This window comes from Nomia melanderi, chromosome 5, assembly GCF_051020985.1.
Source record: "Nomia melanderi isolate GNS246 chromosome 5, iyNomMela1, whole genome shotgun sequence".
NCBI lineage: Eukaryota > Metazoa > Arthropoda > Insecta > Hymenoptera > Halictidae > Nomia > Nomia melanderi.
In genome coordinates this window covers 2,408,806-2,434,115 of record NC_135003.1, presented here as the reverse complement: position 1 = coordinate 2,434,115, position 25,310 = coordinate 2,408,806, and the positions used below count along the sequence as shown (strand labels likewise).

The window sequence follows — 25,310 nt, the reverse complement described above, 5'->3', positions numbered from 1 at the left end:
GAACCTTTGTAACTCGTAAAGTTTCTTTATTCTTTTCTGCATCGCTATGAAACCTTCTATAACATTAATTGTAAGTATAAGGACTCTGTAACTTGAATTATTTACCCCGTGTTTAATATGTATTTTATCCCTACAACTTGAATCTAGAAGAGGTCTTGACTCTGCAAGTCGCTAAATTTCTACACTTTTGTAATGAGTATAAAATACTGATGTGTGCTATAAGATTAATGACTCTGTGATCATCTTACAAACCCCCTATAAGTCGAATTTTCATTCATCAATCCTCGTTTGCTCGAAAACTCGATAAGAGAGAGCCTCTGCAACTCGAAGATCATTTACCTTCCCTTGCAATGCAACTTATCGGAATTCAGCCGTGTACAGTTGGGAAATAACTTGATATCTAGCGAAACGACATAGGATCAGAGATGTTTTTCTAGTTTATATTGGTTAGGTGTAACTGTACTGACGAATAGCAAATTAATGACCGAAAATACAGTGGTACTTCGACTTACGAACGTAATTCATTCTAGTTTGAAGTTCGTATCTCGAAATCCAGTTTTCTACTATATTATAACTCGGGATTATAAAAGCATTACAGTTCGTTTCTCGAAATTAAGTTCGTATCTAAAAGTCAAAACGGAGTACGGAAACAGTTCGTATGTCGTAAGTCGAAATACCGCTGTATCAATTAGAATATAAAACTAACAGAAGCTTGAACGAGAAAAGATGAAAATTGATCCACCAGTAGGAATAGTTCAAAATAAATGCGCCTGTGCTGCATATTAATCGATGTACACTTCGGATGCATCTAGATTACGGATACTTGCATAGTGATGCAATTTTATCGGCCACTACTGTATGCATACGTGTGCACGTGTTCGAGCATATTGCCATTAGCGCTCATTTTGCGTCGTTACGCGCCGTTCCGTGCGGACTGCCGATAAGCGGCTGCGTCCGAATCAGGAAAGCCGCTCTTTTGACTCTGTACGCAGGGTGAAGACCGGCCGGCAACGTAATTGTCCGGCGAAGAAATTGCGTATTGAATCGGTCCCCGGTCGGTTGATACCGACGAACGCGGCGCGACGCGGCGGCTTACGAGAGCGCGCGCACTCGCTATCATGCAAGAGCGGACCAGGCTTGCATAATTTAACCGCGGAGAATTAATTAGTGACGAGGAAAGTACTCAGGTGCTGCTGCGTTTACCGTTCCCGTACTAATTTGATTATCCGACGCACTCTGGCCATTCTACCTGTAACAGTTTTGTGCGCTTTGGTGATGCGGAATGATAATTCGTTCGGGTATTGGCGGCATTCAAAGCAAGAAGATAGTGAATGAGGATAGGTACGGCAAGGTCTGAGTTGAAACAGGGAACTAAAGACGTGAATTCCAAACGACTAATTAACATTTCGTTAAAACTGATCTCTCTTTTCTGTCTTCGTTAATTTATTGTCTATCATGCTGGGTTTTGTTGAAAGCATTAATTAGTGATCGGTGATTACACATATACCTTCGTTATGTGTGTATTTTTAACATTGTTGGGTAGTAGATTAAGGTCTTCGTTAGAAATAGGAGATTAATTTCGTGAAAACTGACCTTTTCCTTTTATCTTCGTTACGTATATTATGTTATTAGACAGTAGGTATTTGTTGCTTTTGTGTAGACGAGTTCAGCTGGTTTATTGAACTTTTCATGACAAAAATTTTTGGAAATACTTATTCGTGAGTCCCCCTAATTATTTCCATTATTATTTTATTCCACTTTGAGCAGTTCTTTATTTCATCGAATAATTATTTTAATGTATTCTATATATTTTTATATTTTATAGAATGATTGTTTTAATATTTTATTATGCTTTTAGATTTTGTAGGACGAATATTTTAATACTCGTTTCGTACTTTTACCTCCCGCAGGACGATCATTCTGGAATTTTTTGAGAATTGATCTTTTCTTGTTGGAAACTAGAACACAATTTGTGAAACGTTGATTTAGAACGGTTGTGCAAAAAGAATACACCGTTTTCATATTGTTTTTACAACAGTGCATTTTCACGTAACGGTATCGTGTGGTCGAAATTAAAAGCGATCATCATAAACAGAAGCTCCTGTAGCGGGTTCAGGTTGGCTGAAACCTTCAGACTTCAATGATTTTCAAAACTATTCTGAAAAAACTGTAGACTCACTACCCGACTACATTGTTGTATTGTCACAAGTATGTCTCAAACTCTGTTAAGTATTTAGAACTGCTCACTTAGATTGATTAGTGGTAACAATTGAAAAAAATATTAATTAATAAACAAAATTCTATTCATTTTAATGCGCTATCATTGATTAAATTTAATCGTTATATTAGTCAGTTGATAAACAAACTAAGAATCGAAAACAGTGCTTTATTAATATAATTCTGAGAAAGTAGAATTTTTTGTGTAACAAATAGTCGATTGCATTCAATATAAGAACTTTTAAGTTTCTCTTATTTATTTATTAGACATGCGAGCTAAATTCTGAACTTTCTTCCATTCAAGACCTGTTAGATTTATTTTCCCACTACAGGTTTGCTGTCAATTGTACAATCGCGTGCTCTAATGCCTTCCAGGTTAAAACCTGAAGTTTACCCCCTCCATGGCCTCTCACATTTCTCTGGGTCCCTTGGGCCGCACTTGTGTTTACCTCTGTAACTGCGGCTCAGGCTGGCCTACCTTACAGTAATAGTCACTGATCGGATTCAACCGGTGAAAGTGATAAAGTTCATGTTTCGAAATAATATAAAATCATTAAAAGATATTACCTATAATTTATATGTTTGTAGGGCAAAGAAAAGAAGATATTGCAGTCTTTTCGTAATACAAAGTTTATATTCATTAAGGAAAGTTAATATATAATTCTGGGTACGTTCCTTTTTTATTTGAAATTCCTATTTATATCATAATGTTTGAGGTGTTTGAAAGTGATCCAAGAAAAGTTAAAAGATGCTGCAGTAAAGCTTTCATCCAGTTAATTGTTATACTGCTTGCTTGGTTTTTCCAACTAGATCTTGTTCTTATTTTCTTACACGTTAAATAATTAGATGAGTTCTTAGTACTAATAAACATTAATCAAAATTACGACTTTATTACACATATTAATCACGTAATCCATAACAGATACATACAAAAAATTGTTATGTGTACTAAGGATAAGTGGCTCTAAAAACATGGCGTTTCAGCATTAACAGGAATCTCGAAGTAATCATTTTAAGCCTATCGGATCTATAAAGTAATAAAATACATTGTACTTTTAATGTATAACGCAAAATAGATATGTCGTGATCGTTAAATTCCATAACTGCGGTGCTTATATAAAGACGGTACCGTTGCAAGAACTAGTACCATTTAAATGGTGTCTCAATAATTCTTGATTTATCACTTTTGCCTTTCATAAAAGTCGCAGAAAACGCATGAAAAGGTTGACTACCCTGTTATGAACAAAATAAAAACCGCACTGGATTTTATAGTGACTGCCCATAAGAAAAACAATAATTATAGTGAGCAATTAAGTGGTTAAATAAAAATGAATTTCAATTCAGCACTCATTGCCGATGCAACTATTAGTGAATCGATAATAAGTGTAAAAAAATAATTCGATCACTATACGATCAATCAAACGTAATTAAACTTAAGACTTAATACAAATGTGTATTCACTTATTAACCCATTTGCATCACAAGGAAGTATGAAAAAGATGGTAGTGACCAGAAAAATTGAGCGAATATATACGCCAATGATGCGAATGGGTTAAACGTACTTCGTTATGATTCACTGTTATCATTTCATTATAATAATATTCACCTATGTAATAAAGGCGAACAGTAATTATCAAACATTAAAAAACACAATAAACAAGTAGCTTTGATAATATTTAGCAACGCTCACATTTTATTCTTGTACAATTGAAATACTTCATAACAACATTAAAACTACCAAATATTTCAAATATTGGATAAGTAATTCGTTTAAACAATTATTACAGTACATTCTTTTAAGTTTCTACAAGACACATATTTTATTATATAATTTAAAACATTAATTTTTCAAATAGTAATAATAAATAATATACAGCCGATACAAACACCCTCGTAGTTCTAGTAATTCCGAAATATAAATACTAGAAGCAAATCGTGTAAAATTCATGATCGACACAGCGAATCTCTTCGCGACACTGGAATGGATTAAAAAAAATCGCGAAATTTCGTCGACACCGAATAAAAAACGCGGCTACCATCCGAATGAGACAATAATGACGAACGATGATCAAAAGTGAATGGAACTGTTCCCGGCTCGCGCGCAACAGTAGGTTACACCGGAGTATCGAGCCGTTAATTTCAAATAAACGGAAAAGCACGTTCACCACGCGACTTTCACTGTCGGCCCGTTAGCGAAGAGAGAACACTGGAATTGTTGGCAAAGACCGACGAATTGCGGTAATAGAGTCTGGCCCCCCGAGAAACTTCGCTCGCCTCCGAGATGATGATCATTCCGAGTGAGGAGCAGTAATTTTCTTTCAAAACTGCGGATAATTACATCGGTCGGATATTATTAAACGGGGACAAGTCAGCATGGAGTTATTGCGGTGCGTATCACGCGCTCCAGAAATCGCAGCTAGTAGTACTTATTTTAATCGATCAAAACTGGTTCGCGCATTCTTATGCAAATGCTGACTATCATAGGCCATTCGAGAAACAAATAGTAAACAGAAGTCTATTAATTTTAGTACGGTTTTCACGAAACCGAAAGTAACATGAAAATTCAACAAACTCTTCATTGAGGTTGTTCTCTTTTACTGTGATGTGTTTAGTTGACGCTAGAAATGTTACTACTGGAATTATCATTACTTTGGACTGATAAATATCTTGATAAAAAATATGAGTTCTTTAGATATGTATTTTATCTACTTGACTTTCAATTTATGTGTTCCTTATGAGACTCATTTTAAAATGTACAACTATGTTTTCAATCATTCTTCTAACAGAAATATTCGTTATTTTCCTCAAAATAATTACAAACAGTAACCTAGGTACATATGAACTTGAAATAAATTAATCAAAAGTAATTAACCTAATTCGAAGGGAAAATACACTGGATTAAAACTATTGAAAAGATTAACAAAGACATCTTATCTACCGAATAAACTCTAATAAAATAGAAATGTTAATAAAAATGAAAAGTATGTCAATATCCTTTCATACTTATATCAGGAGATATAACCGTTGAAACATCAATCTCCTATTTATTACTCGTTCTTATCAATTAACTACTGGAAATGTAAATATCCATAAACGTCCTGAATCTAATCCTTCAGCTACAAAAACTGTAATCGAACAGAAGTTTATTTCCTCTTTCGAGAATTGCAAGGCATTAACGTTGACGTAAAAGCATTACTAACTTACACACTATCTATGTTTTATCATCATTCTCATATTCGTGCTTAACATAAATCCGTCAACGTTCGCAGTCTACCAATCGTGAATCATCCAGAAAAAAATCATGCCGCGAGATTCTCCAATTACTTCGGGCAGCGTAAACGTAGATCATAGGAACGTATCAACCATTCAACTCGTACGAACGTATTTAATCGTATTTGTCAGGGAAGAAACGATTCGCTGTAATCCGATAAACAAACATGTACGCGCATTATTCGTGAGCGCGTGCACAGAGGAATCAAGTAGAAGAGAGAGAACGCGGCATTGCACTGCAACCTCCGACCCAGATAAAGAATGCCTCGGTGCACTCGTTGCAGGTGAATGCACTCGGCGCGGAAGAACAGCTTCGGCCGCGAGAATTCGAGAAAAAAATGCAAATACGGATTGGATCGCCAAATATCCAGAGCATTATTGATATAACACAGCTGAAAATGATTCCCCTAGCAATTCTGGGTTGATTCCGTGCGCGTGCCGTCTGTGAGCCAGCGTTTAGGTAAATACATGAATTCCACGAATCGTTGAAACTCTTCGGAACGAAATCATTTGTGCTATAATCCTTCGTAAAGGACATATCCTGAAGATACTACAAAGTAACACTTTTAATAGAATGCTTCTACGAACCACGTGTGCATGCAGTTTCTTAAATTTAATTTAATTTGGACTGCCGCTAACAGATTTTATGCTTGAATAATTGTAAAAAGTATTTAATATCGGTTTATATTTCATTTAAACGGTTTTGATGTCAGCCTAAAATGAAGATGGCAAGTAAAAAATAAGATCATTCGGGACGTGGTGAGTTGATTAAAATAGTGGGTTAAAGTAATAAAATCAGTAATGAGTTAGGTTAACACATATGTATTTCGATGCTTACGTGTCTTAACTCGTTAACTGCAATTTTATCGGCATAATATAGATTTTGATTATCTTTCAATGAATTTAATTAGAAACTTGAATTGTAAAATTTGCAAAAGTAACAGATCCACGTAAGTACAAAGAAAACCATTACGTCTGAATATAAATTTCATGCTTTTTCACAAAATAGTGTATTAGAACACTTGATTGTTAGGGCGAAAATTAGTTTTCCAGGAATTGAAACCTTCAAAATCAGCTACAATAAATACCCGTTCTATTTGTATACTTTAAAACAATAAATCACATTTTTAATTTGCATAAATGTCTCCATCACTTTCGGAAATGTTTCATTGAAATCCTCACTAATTACTACCATTTCAAGTAATAATAATTACTCAATGAACTATAATATTATACACGAGAAAAATCGTTAAATACAACCCTATCCATAGTATATTCAGTACAAAATTTATTCAGTTTAAGGAATTGTTTGTATACGCGTAAAATATTCATTTACGCACAGGATAATTTTCAACTGATATCGTTGTTTTAATGTTTATAACCATTGTAGAATACGTATGTAATAACTACGTTTATTATCTGTCTATTAATTCATATTAGACTAACAAATGAATTAGAGAAACCATGTTATGTAGGTATATAACATAAAAAGTAGTCGTAAATAATTTATTCAGGAGTTTATAACAGAAAGGTTAATTAAATGTTACTTACATCTTTTGCATTGAATCGAGACGAACAGAGATCTGGAGTTAAAATGCAGTTTTTACGAGAGATAATTAATTAGAGACAAATTTATTTGACTATTTCTATGGCAATCCACTACTTCTATAATTAAGCGGCAATGTAGTTTAATAAGTTCCATTTTAATTACAATTTAATATCTTCAATCGTACAATGTAATTCAGAACCCATATTATTATTATCGTTAGTATTAGTAGATACTATTATTCGGGTTACTTAACGGAAAGGATTTCACTGTGATTCAATTTTGTATGAATTAAGCGCACTATACAGTGTACGTAGTTATTACTGGAATTTCCTCACTACTGTGTTGTATTTAGAATAATTGTCTACTATATTGTATGTGCCGGTAAGTCAAGTAACAATAGGTTTTACAGAAATAGGTATTTACGATACGTCACCTCTGACTAATGTATCTTATTAAAATAATATAGTATTATTTTCACATCTTTCCGATTTCCGCAGTTAATATTGCTTGTTTGGTATGTCTATGTTAATGAGACGTTTCGTTTTATGTGTTTTATCGATTAGTGTGATAACCAGCTAGTTCGTTATAATTGTTTTTCGGTTGATATCGTGTTATGTCAATACACTGCAATGTCTTCTATGACTGTTTTGTATGTATTTGTAGTTACTATTATCATTACTACTACGTCTTTATTATACACAAATTCAGAAATACATAACAGATAACAACGTACAAATCTGACAATAATTACAATAATTAAAAGTACATGTAAAGGACGAGATTAGTAAAGCTACTTACTTAATCGTGTTTTTTAATACATATAATGATTTATAATAATGATCGCATTTGATAATAAGGAGGATAATAAGACGCATACCGTGATCAAGCGTTTCAATAACGAGATAGATATATTGCTCACTTTACTTTCCTAACGTTTCATTTAACATCGCTATAAAACGGAAGAATGTACAAATTAGATAAGGGAAAAGTTTCACGTAAAAGTATATTAACAATTCCTAAAAGAAGGAAGACTGGTATCGGTGCGAATAGATCCTGTATCGGATAATGCAGTATATTGTGAAAGATTCGCTGTTCGAGAATTTAAATTCATGTATCTCTCCCGCATTTTCTTAGTACAAAATGGCGTACGATTCTGAAGAATAAGAATGGGCCGTTTGAAAATAGCATAAGATTGTTGATTTCACCAAAAATAAATATTAACACGGTATGTAAATTAATTTTACGCTTATTTTTATTTTAAACAGTAGCTCGCTGCGCAACACTCAAAATATGAAGAACATTACTTTCTAAAATGTTTTATAAAGAGATATATATTCTTATAGATAATTATAAGTACATAAAACATTTCAACCATGAAGATTATTATAAAAAAGAATGATAATAGCAAACATTTTAATCGCAAAAATGATTACTGAAAGAATGATGTTAACAAACGTATTAATTTAATATGACCTATCCGAATCAGTCATCGGTACAACTAACAGATTCCAACAACGTCAAATCGGATATTGAAGAAAGGAAAAAGTCCTTTTAAAAAATAGGATCATTGCAATTTCCTGTGTTCACCGTGTAAGTACAAGGTAGAGCCGCGATCTGCATAGCTGCAACCGAATAATGATACGAAATGATGCAGTGCGATGCATTGAACTAAAGGTGTAACAGGTATGCGAAGGCGGTTTTTCCTTGAGTATGGAGGGGAGGAGCACAGTCAAGGCAAAAGTAGGGTAAATGTATCCACGTAAGCATTCGACTCTCCTTTGAAGATCAATCAGAGCGCGCTAAGGAGTCGTTCGACTCATGATTCAAGAAAAATATCTGAATGGAATTGACGACGCGAAAATGGTGCCTGCATCGTCATCTCCGCCCATCCTGAGCTTCTACAGAACCGACTGTATTGTAATTGGCATATACAATATAATTATCTGTAATAGGCTAGTGGAAATAACTGAGTTATCCCATCACTGCTATCTAAACAACTATGTTGCTCAATGCTCTTTTAATAATTTCAGTATACCACCGTGAGTTCCGGTAGACATACCGTATAAATACCATTAAAGTAACAATTTTCGATGATTATATTTAATATCATTATACAATATATCATTCAACTGTTAAAATAACTATAATCAGAATCTACATTTAAAAAATAGTGTGTAGATGTTTAAAAAATCATATAGAAGGTCAGTCACGGATTGTGGATACTATACATCATTATTAATGAAACTATTTATACAGTACTGTATATTACCGTTGAAAATACTAGAATATACTCGAGTGACAGTTTATCCTTGGTACTTGATTTGCTCCCCCCACCACGTCCCCCTTTCGCCAGCATGAACGTTCCGCTAATTATTTCGAGCACTATAATTTACGCCGCGTCTCATTCCCAGGATATTACTACTTGATTCGTTGATTCACCGCGTGACAACGAGTGCCGATGCGTGTGGACACGTAACGATCGGTACACCGGAAGCGAAAACGGAGAACCCGGCGTATTTTTTTCCCGGTTCCGTTAGAGGTTCGAGCACTGCGCGGGACAGTTCCTATCCCCGATTCCAGCGCGCTCGTTACACTCGGGAATATTCCGCCGGGAAACGGAGCAGACCCGTTGCGGAACGGGAAGGTCAAAGTGGAGCAGGATAACGCCTGTTTTGTCCCGTCCACTGTCAGCAGCAAGGAGACCGAAGCACGAAAACGCACGATGAGCCGTGTCCGGTGCGTTTAAGGTCAACGCACCGGAGCAACCGAACGGACACGTTCGTGCGAACGCGTTCGCTGCCAGCGCTGGGTAAAAGTTCGAGAAAAAATGGTTCGGACACGATTAAAAAATTCCAATTTATGTAAACGAATGAAATCCAATTTTGCCCACTTCGTTTAATTATTTTAACCGTTTGAAGTGTAATATATATTTGAATTTCGTAAATCGAGGAAAGAAATGGTATCACACTGCAATAAACCATGGCAGTTGTCGAAGTAAATTTATTTTTACTTTGGAGGCGTGTATTCATGTAACAAAGTATATTGAAAATTTTCATACAAACAATCCAACGGAATTATATTTTTGGTATCTTTCAAGTTGAATTTCTGTTGTCAAGTGACGTTTGAAAAACTTAAAATTAAAAAATTTTTTTTAGAATTTATAAATAGTAAATATGGACTATTTACTATTGGTAACAATATTTTACCTAGTGCTGTTTACGATTCGCGAAGGTGTATGGCGAACCGCGACGAACTCACAACACTCTGTAGCTGTCACGCTTGTCAATCGTCGCAAACTGCTGGCGGAGAACGTTTCGATTCGCGCGTCCTTTTCGGCCAAGTAACAGCGTTCTACTCACCGAGAATCGCCTGGAGGGTCTGCTCGTCCCCGTCCCCGATGACATCCATACCTCCGTTGTTAATCGGACCCCTGAGTTCTTCCGGGCCCGATCAGCGGGCCCCATTTTGTCTCCACGCTACGATGTCCCTCGACGCGACGTCCCACATAGTACACAGCATTTCATGTAATTCTCTTCCGTTTTCTTTTTCTTACTCTTTTCCTTCTTATTCCTTTCTCTCTGTCCGTCTATCACTGCGTGTTTATTTTCCTGACCCCTCTCCTTCCCTGTAGTCCCGCCGAAATTCACAAACGTTCACGAATATACTTCCGTGTGACCACTATGTTTTCCCGTACTTACGAGCGTAGAGACACTCGATCTACGAACGGTCCCCGTTGTGGATCGGCACGGTGAAAAACGACGATAACGAGACCATCGCGAAGAAAAATGTAGAAGGGATCCGCGAACGGTACCGAAAAGAAACGTACACACTCCGCGGACCTGTCGCCTTTTTCACGGTTTTTTCTATTTCCGCGGAAACGATTTCTCCATGTATTATTTCTCTACCACTGGCTCGCCACACCAGGAGCCGTGTAGAATCCCGAGGCGCGGACTAAACTTGAGTTCTGTGCCGACACCACACGCGCACGGAATGTAATACATGCAAACGCGCCCCGTGCATGTCGCACCGAGAACGAGCGGATCACGTGACGCGATCCAGTTTCCTTCGAGCCAAGTTTGAAAGTCGCGCGCGGGTAACATTGCTCGTGGAAACGTTGCTGTTCTATGGGGAAAAGTAGCCGAGTGTAATACTCACTGCGTGTGTATCGTTACCGTTGATGTCGCTGTAGGTATTGGTCGATGAATTTCGAAGATTCATTCCAGAAATATTCTGATAATTGAAAATGTCGTTTAGTTCTGTTTGAAGGGGAACATGAAAACTCAAGATGGCGGCACTGAACTCTACCAAGGCGGTAAATGGAAACCGAAAGATCTACGGATGAAGCGCAGAACATTATTCTATCACATCAGATTCTTCGTAAAGTGTAAGTAATTTGCCAATGGCTGAATATTAGTAGGATATATTTAAACATTTAAGCACATATCGGAGAACTTGTCTTTTGAAAATTCATAATTCAAATGAGTCGAAATCTAGCATCTAGAATTATCACGGGCGCCATTTTACTAATGTAATTCATGAAGCTTTACTGATTGTAAGTTCCTGTAAAATTATTCATCGGATTAGAAAAATACAAAAATATTGCATGGGTACTATAAACATTTATTACGTCACATAAGTACAATTGAACACCAAAGGGCTTCTAAATTATTATTATTGTTGTTACATTATTAATACGTTTACATTAAAGTAGCTTAACACTTTACATATTCATAAATAATTTACTCTTGATTTGCTTACACAAATACATATTCTCTTAAATATATTTTACTCTCTGTACAATATATGTACAAGTATATATATATATACTATATGTATATATAGTATATATGTATACATATCACAATCTTCCGCTCAAAATTCATACGCTCATACCGCATTCAAGATAAAACTTTGAGGCATCCTATATCCATAATTTAAACGAAAAAAAAAACATTTTTACAACATGGTAGTTCCAGTGAATAGACTGATTATGTTTGAAACAACAATCGACTTCACTACGGCACATCCATTTTTAATACAAATGCCGAGATCGTTCACGATAACTCGTTATCGAGACACTTAATCTAATGGAATAGATTATACTGGAATTTGATGAAAGTCAATTGTACAAAATAAATCAAAGTTCAAACAATAATTCCTAGTCATCATAAATTCTGCAGAGACTGCAAAGAATCCGTTCACAGTACACCATAGTTAGTAAATACTAATAACAACTTTGGTATTGTTACAATGCTGAAATCTATAGCTCGATAAAATTCACTTGCTCGATCAAGACAATTTTTTGCTGAGAAATGGCTATTGCCTTTCATGCTAACAGAGTGGTTTCCTTTAAAATACTTTTAAAGGCTTAAACAGCACTTATTGTCAGCTACAAACTAATGTTCCAAATGAATAAACCAATTCCTAATCATCGATAAAAACAACAGTTTCCTACAATGTAAATTCATGACAACATACCTGAACGTTTTTTAAATATTAAGTCGAAGTAGTAAATAGAATAAATAATTAGATTTGTACATAATACTTGAAGAGAATGCTACACAGTAACTTTAACCTTGATTTAGTATATCACGCATCCATGAAGTTTGTATTGATAATAAAATTCAGATGCATGAACCCGTTTTACAAATTTCATTTTTCTTTCTATTTTTAAAATGAAACTATTAGAACTGTAATAATACGTCATGAATTTTATCTTGCATTACAGAAGCACATTATGTCTAGTTAGATTTACAACTTATATCATAAACGTATTGTACTACCTGCATTCAGTCTTTGTTGATAAATTAATTAAAAGTCATGGAAATCATTGTGCATACTGTAAAATTAACTAGGAACTACAAATAGGATAAAAATATTTAATTGATCTGGGTCCCAATTTTACAGAACTTTAATCTTCTGCCTTTCTCCATTTATGATTTTCTCACTTTAATAAAATTATTATTTACCATCAGCATTAACATCTGTATAGCTGTGTTAGTTTAGCAATACATTGCCGCATCAAAAAGCCAAGGAAAAGTTGTTCAAATTGCAGAAAGTACAAGTTTTCTCAGAATGCTATATAGTTGCAAGTGTTAACAACTATCAAATCTAAGTTCCAATACACAGAGAATGCATAAAAATCTGAACCAATGTTCAGTCTAAACCCTGATCTCTCATTTTGCATGTTAAATTGTAGTATATCATTTTTATATGACGAACAGTTTTAATTCCGTTTAAGAATAGCAGCATATTTCATTATTTAATCATCTCCCTTGAGCTTTGTGACTGATAATAATTGTCAACGATTTGTCATGGCAGTATAGAAATGGCAGCTTATTAAGTGAGACGAAACTCATCCTTAAACAGGTTGAAAACAGACAAGACATTCATTGGTCTTGAAAGACTGAGATTCTCTTCATAGTGTTTCTTCTGTGGCAGAGATAGTCATACCTGGACGAAGTATTATGTTGCAAACAATACCTCACAATCATTCTGTGAACCTTCTTGTAGTAACTCACGTGAATTTTCTTTCAATGAATTCTGATCAATTCCCATAATATCACTTATTAATCGCATCAATCTCCTGCACTTGTTGATTTACCGCCGTCAAGCGATTGTTCATATAGACAAAGTGCACGATGAACAAATTCATACTGTTCAGCTGTTTGAATCATACCTCCCCTGTCATACCTAAAACCGATAGAATCATTACATTTAAAATCTTAATAATTACAAAATAAAAAACAACACTATTCTCATATAAAAAAAAAACCTATACTCGATAGTGTCTCCCTCTACATGCCGTGCAACGTCGATATATGTGTATACAGACGTTATGCGACATCTAATGAGGACCGAGTAAGAGAAAAATGAAAACAACAAAAAAAGTTGTTATGTACGAATTCAAATCTAATTTGAAATATATTGTTATACCTCATTTGACACAGGATGCCTAAAACATCCACGTTTCCATCTCGCGATAATTGTGTCATTCCTGTTGCTAAAGCGATAAAACATCCAGTCCTTCCGATTCCAGCACTGCAGTGAACAACAACAGGTCCCACAAGAGAGTTTATTTCAGAAGCTAAATTAACCAAAGTATCTGGAGTTTCAGGTACGGCATGGTCCGGCCATGAATCATACCTAAAATCAGTAAATAATATTACTTTCCTAATTAATCAATAATGGAGCATTATTGTAAAAGTTTTTAAACAAAATAATAATCACACGAATATTAACAGTACATACCAATAATGTTGCACATGCCTTCTTTCTCCTTCAAATCTAAGTTCTAAATCTCTGACTGTGTAACCGTTTCTGGTATCAACAGAATTAACAATTATAGTGAAAGGTCCAGCTTGAATGCGACTATTTTTATCCAGTGGAAAATATGCCTCGCATTTTGTTTTAGCGGCTTCGTGTAGTTTCGTCATCATAACAACTGCGGGAACTTTCTCTGACCAGATCATTTTCCAGAAGTCAGCTATTGTGTGAGGCAATGGTCCCTGTGTTGCAATATAGCGTGCATCTTCTGCGTCATATCCCTATTAAAACAAAATATCATACATAAAATACTCTACTACAAAAGAGTTTTAATTAACACGAACTTTCTATGTATGTATGCATACCCGAATGTAGTTGGCATTGATGTAGCTCGAAAGAGGATCATCAGAAGAACTTGGTAGAACCACTCTTGATTGTGGATTTGGTAACACAGAACAGTATCTATTTTTTACCCAACACCCACAAATATCTAGTTCTCCAGGCAAATTTAATGGAACTTCCCAGAATTCTTTATGCAACAATGTCGGATTACTAACAGCCTTTTTCAGCTGAGATCTTGATAAAACATTTCCAGCGCTCAGCAAGAATTCTTCCGCGGTACATTCGCGAGTAGGTGTAACCACGTGTGGTGGACTTTCAGGAGGTGGTGCCAATTCTATAGTCAAACTTGCACTTGAACCACGTCGTTCGAGTAGTCCTTTAGCTTTTATGCGTATAGGTTCTGGTCTACGTTCTGGTGTTGCCACTGACATTACCTATGAATAAAAGAATTATCAGTTAACCTCAATATTCTTGTTTTATAATTTTCTACTTTATTTTTATTTGTGACTGTTCCAGACAATAGGAAGACATTCTACATTAAAATTAAATGACAAAAACTCTATGTAACATATGTGACACACTCATACATTAGTAGCATAATAATCCAAATTAATAAAAAATCTTTTTATTTGTTCTTTCAAAATACACACCTCTGGCAAACCAGTAGTTTGAGTAACTGGTCGAACAGACTGAACAGATACAGATGGTTTTACTGTAGGTTGATGAACCCATTGACCTTCAACTGATACTTTTGTAGATTTAACAGCCTTTTCTGGATGACAAACAGTACCTTCCTCTACCAAACCTCTCCTATCACCATCCTCTGTATCCTTTTCACGCGACATTTGTTTCCGTAGCCATAACAAAATCTAAATATAAAAAATTGTTAGTTTGGATTACATTACGTGTATTAAATTTCCTAATGATAAAATCTTACCAAGAATGTGAAGAGAATAGCACCAGCAATAGCGCAAAGTGCTACAAAGAGTGATAGCTGCCAGTCTATCCATGATAAATTTGCAGTGGAGCGTACCTCCTGACCTGCACGGGAACTGAGTTGAGCTGCTTGCAAATCCATTCCAGCATCATCCAGTCCTGTTATGGACTGTGGGATCCTGTGTGAAAAAAGGCATATATTTGATCTAACATCTAACCAAATATAGCTTCATACAAAATGTAAATTTCTTGTAACGTACCTGTGATGAGATCGAGCAGACATTCCCTCAGTGGATGGCAGTAAAGGGATAGGTAGCACTGTATCTGTGTGCCACCTTTGTTCAGTAATTAAGTAAAACTTCTCCAAAGGATCTGAATTGTCGTCATTGCTTGAGATATCATAATAGTTTGCGTCATTCACATAATGGTTAGTCAACGGAGTACTCGTACCTCCTATAACAGAAATGAAAGACACATTGTAGATTGGTAAAAGTAAATCAAGTTCTTCCTTATTATTAACTACACTTTGATCTGGATATATTACAAGTACAACAAAACTGCTGTCAAATTGATCTCAAGGATGTACACTTAATATTACAGACACACCGAAATAATAATCAATAGTATATTCCTTAAATATATCATTTAATACACACTATTCATATACAAACATTTCACCTTAAAAAAATCACGAAAATGAGTCTTAAAATACAACAGGACCTACTGACCACTCGCGGTACGTTACACGTGGAAGAAGAACCAATTAAATGAGACCAAATACCGTTACACATTTTTTTTACCGCAACACGGAACACGTTTCCACTATCTCTGACGAAAAACATACATGTGTTCCAACCGGTGATACCAGTGATCATAGTTTCAACTGTCGGAAATTGATCCTCGTAAATCGGAAGAAACGGGTTCCATGTAATTGCACAGGAAGTAAACATCGCACGTTAATTTTCTGAACGGAACAACTCAAAGAACTTAAAGTGGGGAAAGGTGGCAGGGTAACTGAAAGATGTACACCACCGTCCATAAATATTTAAACACACATGACTTCATCGTTAAAAATATATGAAATGTATAGGATCAAATATTCCTAATAAAAGTGTAATCACAGTGTAATCATTTGTATAAATATTAACTCCAGAAATTACAGTTCAATGAAATCGAATATTTCAAATACAACAATTTCTACTGTTATATTCCACCTTCCAAGGAACTAACAATAACTAAGATATCATTATCAACAACGTAAAATTCAAGAATGTCAATGATCGGCTTCCAAAGCAACAGAACAACGCACAATTCTGCAAGCCATTCACACAAAAACAACAAAAATCCCCTGATTAAATCCCACCAGGTGTCCAAACATTCATGAACGACGGTTGTACCCAGTTGTGCGTATGACAACTGGACGGCCAGCACCGTACGCGTGTCGTACACACACATGTCTTTCATTTACGCACAAACACAAAAGCAGTCGTCACACGAACGAAACTACATCCTGTATCCGGGAGCATGTGTGCGAAACGCGACACGTATATGTACGCAACGTGTAGTCACAGGTTAAACAGATCGAAGAGTATCTAGCAGCACCGAGAATGATTCTCGTTGAGATAACTTGGCCGATACCTTTCGAGGATAGCACGCACGCCAGGGCCACGAGGAGCACGATCGCGTTGTCGTTTGCGTAGGAGCGTAGCTCGCGTTTTGAAACTAGCGGCTGCGTGGACGTGTAAACAGCCATGTTTGAGAGAGGGATTATCGTTTGGCAGAAGACCCGACCGGTCTCATCTGCGCAAGCCTCCCGTTCGAACTGCCGAAGACGCCGTTTGTGTACCCTGACCTGGGCTTTCGTGCGGCTCGGCCTTGCACTCCGGTTAGGCACGGTAGGAAAATAGCCGGCCAATCAGCGCCGAGCCGCACGCAACCGGCAGCCAATCTCGGTAGCAGTTTACCACCAGTACCGAGAATTCGGCGGGAGGGACTCAAGGTGAATGAAAGCGAAGCACGTGCAACTAATGATAGTAAAACGCATTCGGAATCAAGTTTTACGTTTGCCCATTGAGACCCCCTCCGGGCCCCGGGAAGGTTATTTCGTTTCGGACGACGCCGACGACGACGACGAATGTATGCCCGTTTCGAGTCATTTAGCCGGCACCATACCGTATGTGCTCGCACCGCGCGTACGGGTTCTCACGAGAGCGATCGTCACGCCCGTTTAACGGAAGTACCATTTTTACGGGTACGGTACCGGGAAACCTTTTTCTTAACGACGCGTGAGAGAATTTAGATTTATAGTGGTTTGGGATAATGATTGGGCACTTGGTCCCCTCGCGATAACTTTGTGCTAAGAAAATGGCACCTTGGTGGAATATTGAGTTTTTCGTACTGCATCAGTAGAATTACCGAGCAGTCAAATTGACTTCTCGACATTTTTCCATAGAAACTTCACAAGTGCAACCATTGAGGTTTCAATTTATATATAATTCAATTTGTGTATTGCTAAATCAATTTCTTTAATAGTTTCTTAGATAAGCATCTGTTATCTTTCAATAATTGCAAAAAGAGAAATTAAGGAATAGGTCATTTTTATCCGTCTGGTAGTTTCAGTGTTATTCTATGGAGGATCTATACATTCGTTTAGAAACATTGATGATTTAACAGTCAAAGATAGTTTATAGAAAAAATATTTGAATGTCGATGACTGGTATGGTAGTTGGACATTCAACTGCAAGAGAAGGTACAAACGAAGCAACAAGAAACTCGTTTGTAAGTCTGAATGGTCAGCCATTGATGTTGCGGTATGTTAAAAGTAAATTTACGTAAACCAATGCGCTGGCATTCATTTGAACGCAAAGTTTGAACGTTTATAAATAACCTGTTTCTTTTATTTCTTACAATATGTCCATCAGACTAAATATTATCCAAGATTTTCGTTGCCGTACAAATTGATAATGTTTCGAAACGAGCATTGTTCCCTCATACAGTAAAGTATTAAAAAATGTAAACTGTACCAATGTGCCGTTTTTATGGAGTTAGAAAGAAACTGGGTGTAGAAACATTTTTTTCACCCACTGTAGTAACTGTGTCATTGGAACTTTTTACGCCTTAAACCGTACGTCCTATTATTTCTGAGTCAGAACTCGTGTCTCGGCAATAAAATTATTCAAAATAACTTTTATACGACCGTGCGCGACGTTTCAACAAAGACCATTGTTTGCTACAGAAGATATTTAAAACTAAATCAGTCAAGCGTTTCGAAACACGAATTATTCTTCAAAATTATAATCAATCGTACAAAATTATATTTTTTCTATAGAACAAATATTTGTCGTTAAACAATCGTAAACTAACAATCCACCGCATACGTATGCTTAGGTACATATATAACCATGTAAGTTACGATAGATTCAAAAATGGGGTAATTCGTAGATTCGAATGGTCACGATTACTTCATTACTAAAGGCACAAAGAAGATAAAAAAACAATGAAAAAACTGTACGAGTGTCTTAGCATTGTCTAATCGCAGGGACGTTTATGGGTCACGGATACCCGTCACGGTGTTTAACATTAAAAGAAACATTTTTACGTCGCGCTGACGCATCTCGCGGATGAATCATCCTGTAGGTCCGCTGCAGGACATGAAATTGAAGTTTCTCGCGGAAAATAAAACAAGAAAAGGAACAAGGGTAGGCAACGAGGGATGTCGTAGCGTTTATCGTTGATCAGATTAAAATTTACCGTGCACTAAAACACCATCGGAACACCGCTTCATGTTTGCGCAAGTGTACAGGCTCGCGTGTTTCTCCATCCAGAAATTGTAAAACAATCGAAGATCTTCATCACTTTTTAGACACATCATTCGATAAACAAATGTTCGCCGCTAACGAAACAATCCTTTCTCATTTTGCAACAGGCCGTACCACGCGAAATGCCACGATTGTCCGTTATTGACACGATCTTGACCGTGTTAAGCAATTAGTCCGCCCTTTATCGACCTCTGATTGGCCGAACAATGCACGGACTGGACGAAAAGCCGGGCCGTCGCGCTCTTACGCATTTCTCAAGAATATCTCGGTGATTCAGAAACCGGATGTTGCCCATTCATCCCTGCCAGATTGCCCAACATCCAATATTCAGTCTGTCGAATCGGTCTCTCCTTCTGTTTATATTTCGTCTATTTTCTCGTCTCACAATAGGAAATTTCGGAGAATATTAAATCTTCTTCGCTCGATCGCTTTCTCTTTTCACGATGCTTGAACAATTTTCTGGGGAAATTTTGAATCTTTAGATGGATATATCGATTTCGATAGTAAATAAAATTTGATAACCGAGTAATATTGCTTCTGCTCGTAGTTCAATTTCAATCATCTCAAAATGTTATAGACGTTTCGGCAACATTGACAGCATTTTTGATCAGCGAGCGAGCCGTTCCCTCGTGTTATACAATACTCCCACTGTATTTCTCGTAACTGGCGTTCAATGAACTCCCGTTTCTCTGAAGCTACACGTTGCCTACTGATGCCTGTCACTCAACAATGGTAACCGGCTATCATTGTCGTGGCAGCCGCGGAAAAATCAATAGACGTCGTGCCAGAACCGAAACACTGTCGTGTGCCTTTTATCCGTTCCCCGAAATTCGTAAACCGGCTCGTTCGAGTCTGGTCACGGCCGAACGAAGGGAATTCTCGCGATGCGGGCGGACGCTATCGTCTTCTACACGCGGACGGACGCGTGAGAATAGAGTCAGCAGGTGTCGCAATTAGGGACAATAAAATGTTTGCTTAAGAACAATATTCTGCAAGATATGTAGTTTATCTTCAATAAGGCCGATAACACTGAATATTTCAATGACACGACTTTAAAGTCCGATTAAACTTTTCACTCTTTATTAATTGTTAATTAATAGCTTCTTTCTTTCGTTTCGGAAGAGGTTAATTCTTTACGAAACGATACAAGCTAGTAAGAACGTGACGGTACGAAATGAAATGTATTACTGGTACTGCCCGAAACTCGTTTCCCCCATTTATATGATCAATGAATCGTTTTTCGAGATATTGAGATCACGACACAATTGGTTGATATCGATCACGATAAAGAAAAAAGGAATTATTGGATTTGATCACTGATAGAGAAAGTTCCCGGTCGGGAGGAACGTTTTCGGAGCGTAGAACCACGCGAATCGCAGGGCCGTCGTGCCACTGACTAAATTAGAGTCTCCATTCACCCTTCCGAGGGAGCTTGCGAGCTTTCGTAGGGCGCACGCAGACGGACACGCACTTGCGTGAAATTGCAAGACGCCGATTGGTCTTCGAACGTAGCTCGCGTGGGTGGCACGGTGATATTTTGCAAGGATTCCCCCCTCTTCGAATGAATTACCGGGGAAAGAGAAGAGTTGTAGAAAAAGTTAATGTGCTCCCGATGTGACTAAACTAAAATTCATTCAACTTCATTCGTATACAATAAGGTGATATATAGAAATTGTAAGAGTAGGGGATGATTCTGTATAAATAAATAAGTTTTTCTTGTGAACAACATGGAGTAGATAATAAAGTTGTTTCATTCGTGGCCACCTTTTTCGAAAAATGAAACTCGGAAACTTGTGGATTATATGTTCGCTTAGTAAACTCTATTGAATATAAGGAATTTAGTACATAGTAAGCTATTTTATATAAGAGTGTAAAATAATATTCCTTTTTTTGAAACTTCATTTTCAACAGGATCCAATTTTTATATTTGTTAGGCATATCAGTGTTTTAAAACTGATTTTTTTTTTAAATGTAGTGATTAGTAAGAGAATTTTACTATGCACTTTTTACTTCTGTTTATATGTAGAATAATTACATGTTGGTTAAATTATCTACATATGTTTAATTAGAATTGTGCGTGTCAATAATAAATATTTGATTTTGAAAATGATTTCGCAAATATAAAAATTCTGTATATTTGTTCATTCGTACTCTTTTCAGTTGAACCATCAATTACAGAACACCCTGTATATCGGTTATAAATATATTGTATCAAATTCTTTAAAATGCCCTTATTATAAATACATTGTGGAACTATATATCTTCATAACGTATAAGCATTTTCAAAAAATGATAAAATGTAAGATTCAATAAAATTAAATATATTTTTTGTAGACATTTTATTTAATAAGACTTTTTAAAATTTGCCTGCCAAGGGTAAGCTTGCACAAACTTCCGCAATGTAATTAAGAATGTGTATTAAGATCATGCTGACTCTTCTTAGATATTCGATCAAATTTTATCAACTGATTGATAACAACTTACAAACATGTTTTTCGTAGAGACATTCTATCAAGGATATTTAAAATTGTACACACTTGAAACAATGTGTACTGTAATGAAAGTGGTTAATCACTCAAACCATATGAGGCAAATGAATATCATTTACCTAAGTAAATAGGTAATACTTGTTAGAGAGTGTAAGTACGTGCCGCAATCAGTCATTGACTAAAGATAAGAGTGAAAACACTGATTAAATTGAAACACGTCATAAGAAGATTAACATCGTTTCGTCAAATCACGTTCTATTGTTAGAGAAAATATATAATATATAAATATATATAATAAATATATATATTAATTTTCCATTGAGAAACTAATAAAATATTTGTATAAATATTGAATGAACGAACCTAACGTTGCACTTGAATATTTATTGATCCTCGCATAAAAAATAAAAGTCTTAGATAGATAATTTATGACCAACAAGAGACATTATATATCTATGGTAAAATAATTAAACTTCATTTAATAATAATTTAATTCTATTAAACAACATATTTGTCTCAGAAATGACATACATAAGTGATCTTCTATGTGTATCTGCATGGAAGAACTGTTGACTGTAGTGACTGAAATTGATCATGTATTTGTTATAATCCCTAGCAGTTTGGAATATTTAGCTGGTATCAAGCTCCGAAGGATTATAATGTTCCTTAAAAATACAAACTGCTATTTTTGATCATTTTGAATCTTTGTCTTCGATCGAATTTCGAATGGCCCAGACTTTCAACGGTTAGATATAGATCAAGAGAATATTATAACAGAATATCGACGTGTAGATTTACCTATAAATCTGTTAATGATAAATAACGTAAGTAAAAGATGAAAGAACAAAGAAATGAAATAACTAGAAAAAACAAATGAATAATAAAAACATTGAAAGAACAGTGATCTGCCGAGTTGGTTTGCCGAGTTAGTTTCTCAGCAACTGAAATTAATCAGATACTTAAATTTTCCATTCGGCACTTTACCCGGTTTCACAAAAAGTAAAAAGTTAATTCAATTGCGTCACTTAATTAATTAAAGTGCATCAGAAATGCAATTAAATCTGCCGTTTAATAACAATTCTGAGCGAGCTCATTTTTTTCTGAACGATAATACGGTCATTAATTTCGCGCTGCTCTGTAATTATGGTAATACGTGTAACGAGTCACGGATAAGTGACGAGTCAAAAGATTTTACGATTCGCACCGGTGGACAGGCGCGTCTACAAAGTTCAGTGAGCGCTCAATGAAATCTCGTTTAGCGTTTACTATAAAGCCTTCGTTATTCATCGCGAGTCATTGGCCGGGAACGGTCCCGGGGACCGAGGATGGTAAAAGAGCCCGTTGAAAATCGCCCGCGGGGGGTTCCATTATTCGTTCTACGCGACATGGACGGCAATCTGCCTTATTGAAAACAATCAACTTTAAATATTTTCATTAAAATTTTGGCAAAAATGCCACTTGCAATTTCACTTGGAAAAATCGACTTTAATGCACGCGTTTTGGATCTGTTCTCTTGAAACAGGCGGGGGATGAAAGACTTAATGATGTTAAAGGTAAGGAGAAAATCACTGAAGTTTTCGGGGGCTATTATTCGCCGGTAGTTCGTGGGCGGGAATGAAAATCGCGTTACGTAAAGGTGGTTTCTAAGGGCAATAAACGTAACTACTGCTATATATGCGGTACCTTGTTGGTTCTTTTCGGGCCAAGTCGTCAGACAGTCGAAACAACTTGCTCGTCTAGAAAAGTGGCTGTCCCGACGCGTTGGAAAGTAAAAGAAAAGAGGATAATCCTACGGCGATTTTCTCGATCCTTATTCGCCGAGCACGTGCGACCGTCCCACTCCGCCGAGAACCTTTTTATTTCGTCTCTGATTCTCTTTTCGTCCGCTTCACACCTGAAATTTTTACGTACATCAGTATGCAGAATAAAATTCTGCAATTCTATCTGGCTTCAAATGTATTCGGTAATTGTAAAGGAGTATTTGTTGCTTAGTTGTAAAATCAAGCAATAATTCAATTAAATGCTGAGTAATATAATAAAGAGAATAGAAGATGAAAATAAAGTTTTGATAAATAGAAAATTGTAATAACTGGACGATAAGCTTTTGAGCTCAAAAGATTGTGTAATTGCATTTTAAACGGGAGATGATACGTGTTATCCCAACCAAAGTAGATTAGACCATGCGGAATCGATTTCTCGACTCTAGCCACTCTCATGACAGAATGACTCATGGGAACCCAACGTGACTGTTCCATTCGATCCTACTAAATGGAACTCGCAACTCCATTAGAAAACTCCGATCACTTTACGATACAAATACATACATACTTCCGTCTCATTCATCCATGGAATTTTTTTGATATCTGATTTCACGTATTTTATATCATGATCGATAAACGTAATAAATCAGTCGTTTAATGAATTTGTTATCTCTTCAATCGGTGGAATTATGTAACGACGAACCTGTAGCATTCACAGTTCCGTTCGGGATACACTTACCCTGCTTTCAAACTGAAGCATCGACTTCCAAAAACACGTCAACCACTCAAATCAGTTTCTGCGTAAACAAACATCGTGCCTATCATACTCTCGCAATCACTGCGCGCGACCTTAAAAAAACGCATTGTTCTGAAAACCGCGAAACCACTACCGGAACGGTCCATTCAAGTAGCGTTGAACAAAGAACGAAGATCTAACAGTGTCCATCAATAAGACCCGTGTTCCCCGCGACGAATAATAAATCGGCTTTTGACCCACCCCGTTGATCCCTGAACGATGGCTTTAATTTGAACGTTGCGATCCACCTTTCCGAACCGTGATTTTCATCCCTTCTATCGCGAAAAAGTTAGCAGGTTCGAACACACGATTCGGATCGGTCGTTGAAGGTTACGCGTCTCGCGGGCCGAAGTCAGCGGAGACGAGGTGGCGAGTGGATTCACGCGACGCCGGCCACTTGCATCGGACGCATCTGAATGGCGTCTGAACGGGTTGCAAAATGACGGCCAACTGCATTCACCTCTTTCGGTGGCCGTGGAGGGTGGCGAGGTGTGCAGACGCGCGCATTCGTGACACGGATACGAGGCGACCCACCTTCCCCTCTTTCGCAGTACGCGGCCTCGCTTCATCCCCTGAACACCACCCGGCGGGGTGCCACGACTACTGATGGCGATGTCGTTCCTTTCTTCCCTCTAAGCTCCCCTCGTCTCTTTCTGCATCGGTGCCTGCATATCTCGCGGATTTTTCACACATCTCTCGAAATCTTCAACGACTGATGCCAGAACGTTTCGACTCCACCTGTAACCAAGCCGCTATTCGCGATATATTCTTTCGGAACACAGATAGTTCAAGGACAACCTTTAATTCGCGCGTCCGCCTCGGATTTGACGAGGCCCCTGGGTCGCCTGTATTGACCTATTTTAAAAC

General features: G+C 36.8%; 2 protein-coding genes and 1 long non-coding RNA gene across 16 annotated transcripts in view; 1 reads left to right on the top strand and 2 right to left on the bottom strand.

Annotated features, from left to right (window-relative positions):
* Positions 1 to 10,711, bottom strand: part of LOC116424739 (myelin regulatory factor) — a 112,890-nt gene extending 102,179 nt beyond the window's left edge. For all 9 annotated transcript variants that reach the window (XM_031971523.2, XM_031971519.2, XM_031971522.2 and 6 more), the window contains exon 1: positions 10,396 to 10,711. In XM_031971523.2, the coding sequence (XP_031827383.1) occupies positions 10,396 to 10,444 (49 nt within the window). In that variant the 5' untranslated portion in view covers positions 10,445 to 10,711. The remainder of the gene's footprint in view (positions 1 to 10,395) is intronic.
* Positions 10,712 to 11,097: 386 nt separating this feature from the next.
* The window catches only part of LOC116424742 (uncharacterized), a 28,383-nt gene continuing 14,170 nt past the window's right edge, over positions 11,098 to 25,310 (top strand). Inside the window, exons 1-2 of the long non-coding RNA XR_004234529.2 lie at positions 11,098 to 11,221; positions 11,291 to 11,420. This is a non-coding gene — a long non-coding RNA (uncharacterized LOC116424742). The remainder of the gene's footprint in view (positions 11,222 to 11,290; positions 11,421 to 25,310) is intronic.
* On the bottom strand, positions 11,674 to 24,882 carry LOC116424740 (tyrosine-protein phosphatase non-receptor type 5). Of its 6 annotated transcripts, XM_031971530.2 has the most exons (9): positions 24,387 to 24,882; positions 23,571 to 23,781; positions 15,841 to 16,033; positions 15,582 to 15,759; positions 15,295 to 15,513; positions 14,668 to 15,078; positions 14,288 to 14,583; positions 13,973 to 14,182; positions 11,674 to 13,729 (listed from the first exon to the last, which is right to left on the bottom strand). In XM_031971530.2, exons 3-9 carry the CDS (start codon positions 15,861 to 15,863, stop codon positions 13,615 to 13,617), a joined length of 1,452 nt encoding a protein of 483 aa, XP_031827390.1. In that variant the 5' UTR covers positions 15,864 to 16,033; positions 23,571 to 23,781; positions 24,387 to 24,882; the 3' UTR covers positions 11,674 to 13,614. The 6 variants fall into 6 exon arrangements, with proteins under 6 accessions (XP_031827390.1, XP_031827387.1, XP_031827389.1 ...); XM_031971527.2 differs by lacking the exons at positions 23,571 to 23,781; positions 24,387 to 24,882 and adding an exon at positions 17,219 to 17,418; XM_031971529.2 differs by lacking the exons at positions 23,571 to 23,781; positions 24,387 to 24,882 and adding an exon at positions 16,944 to 17,197.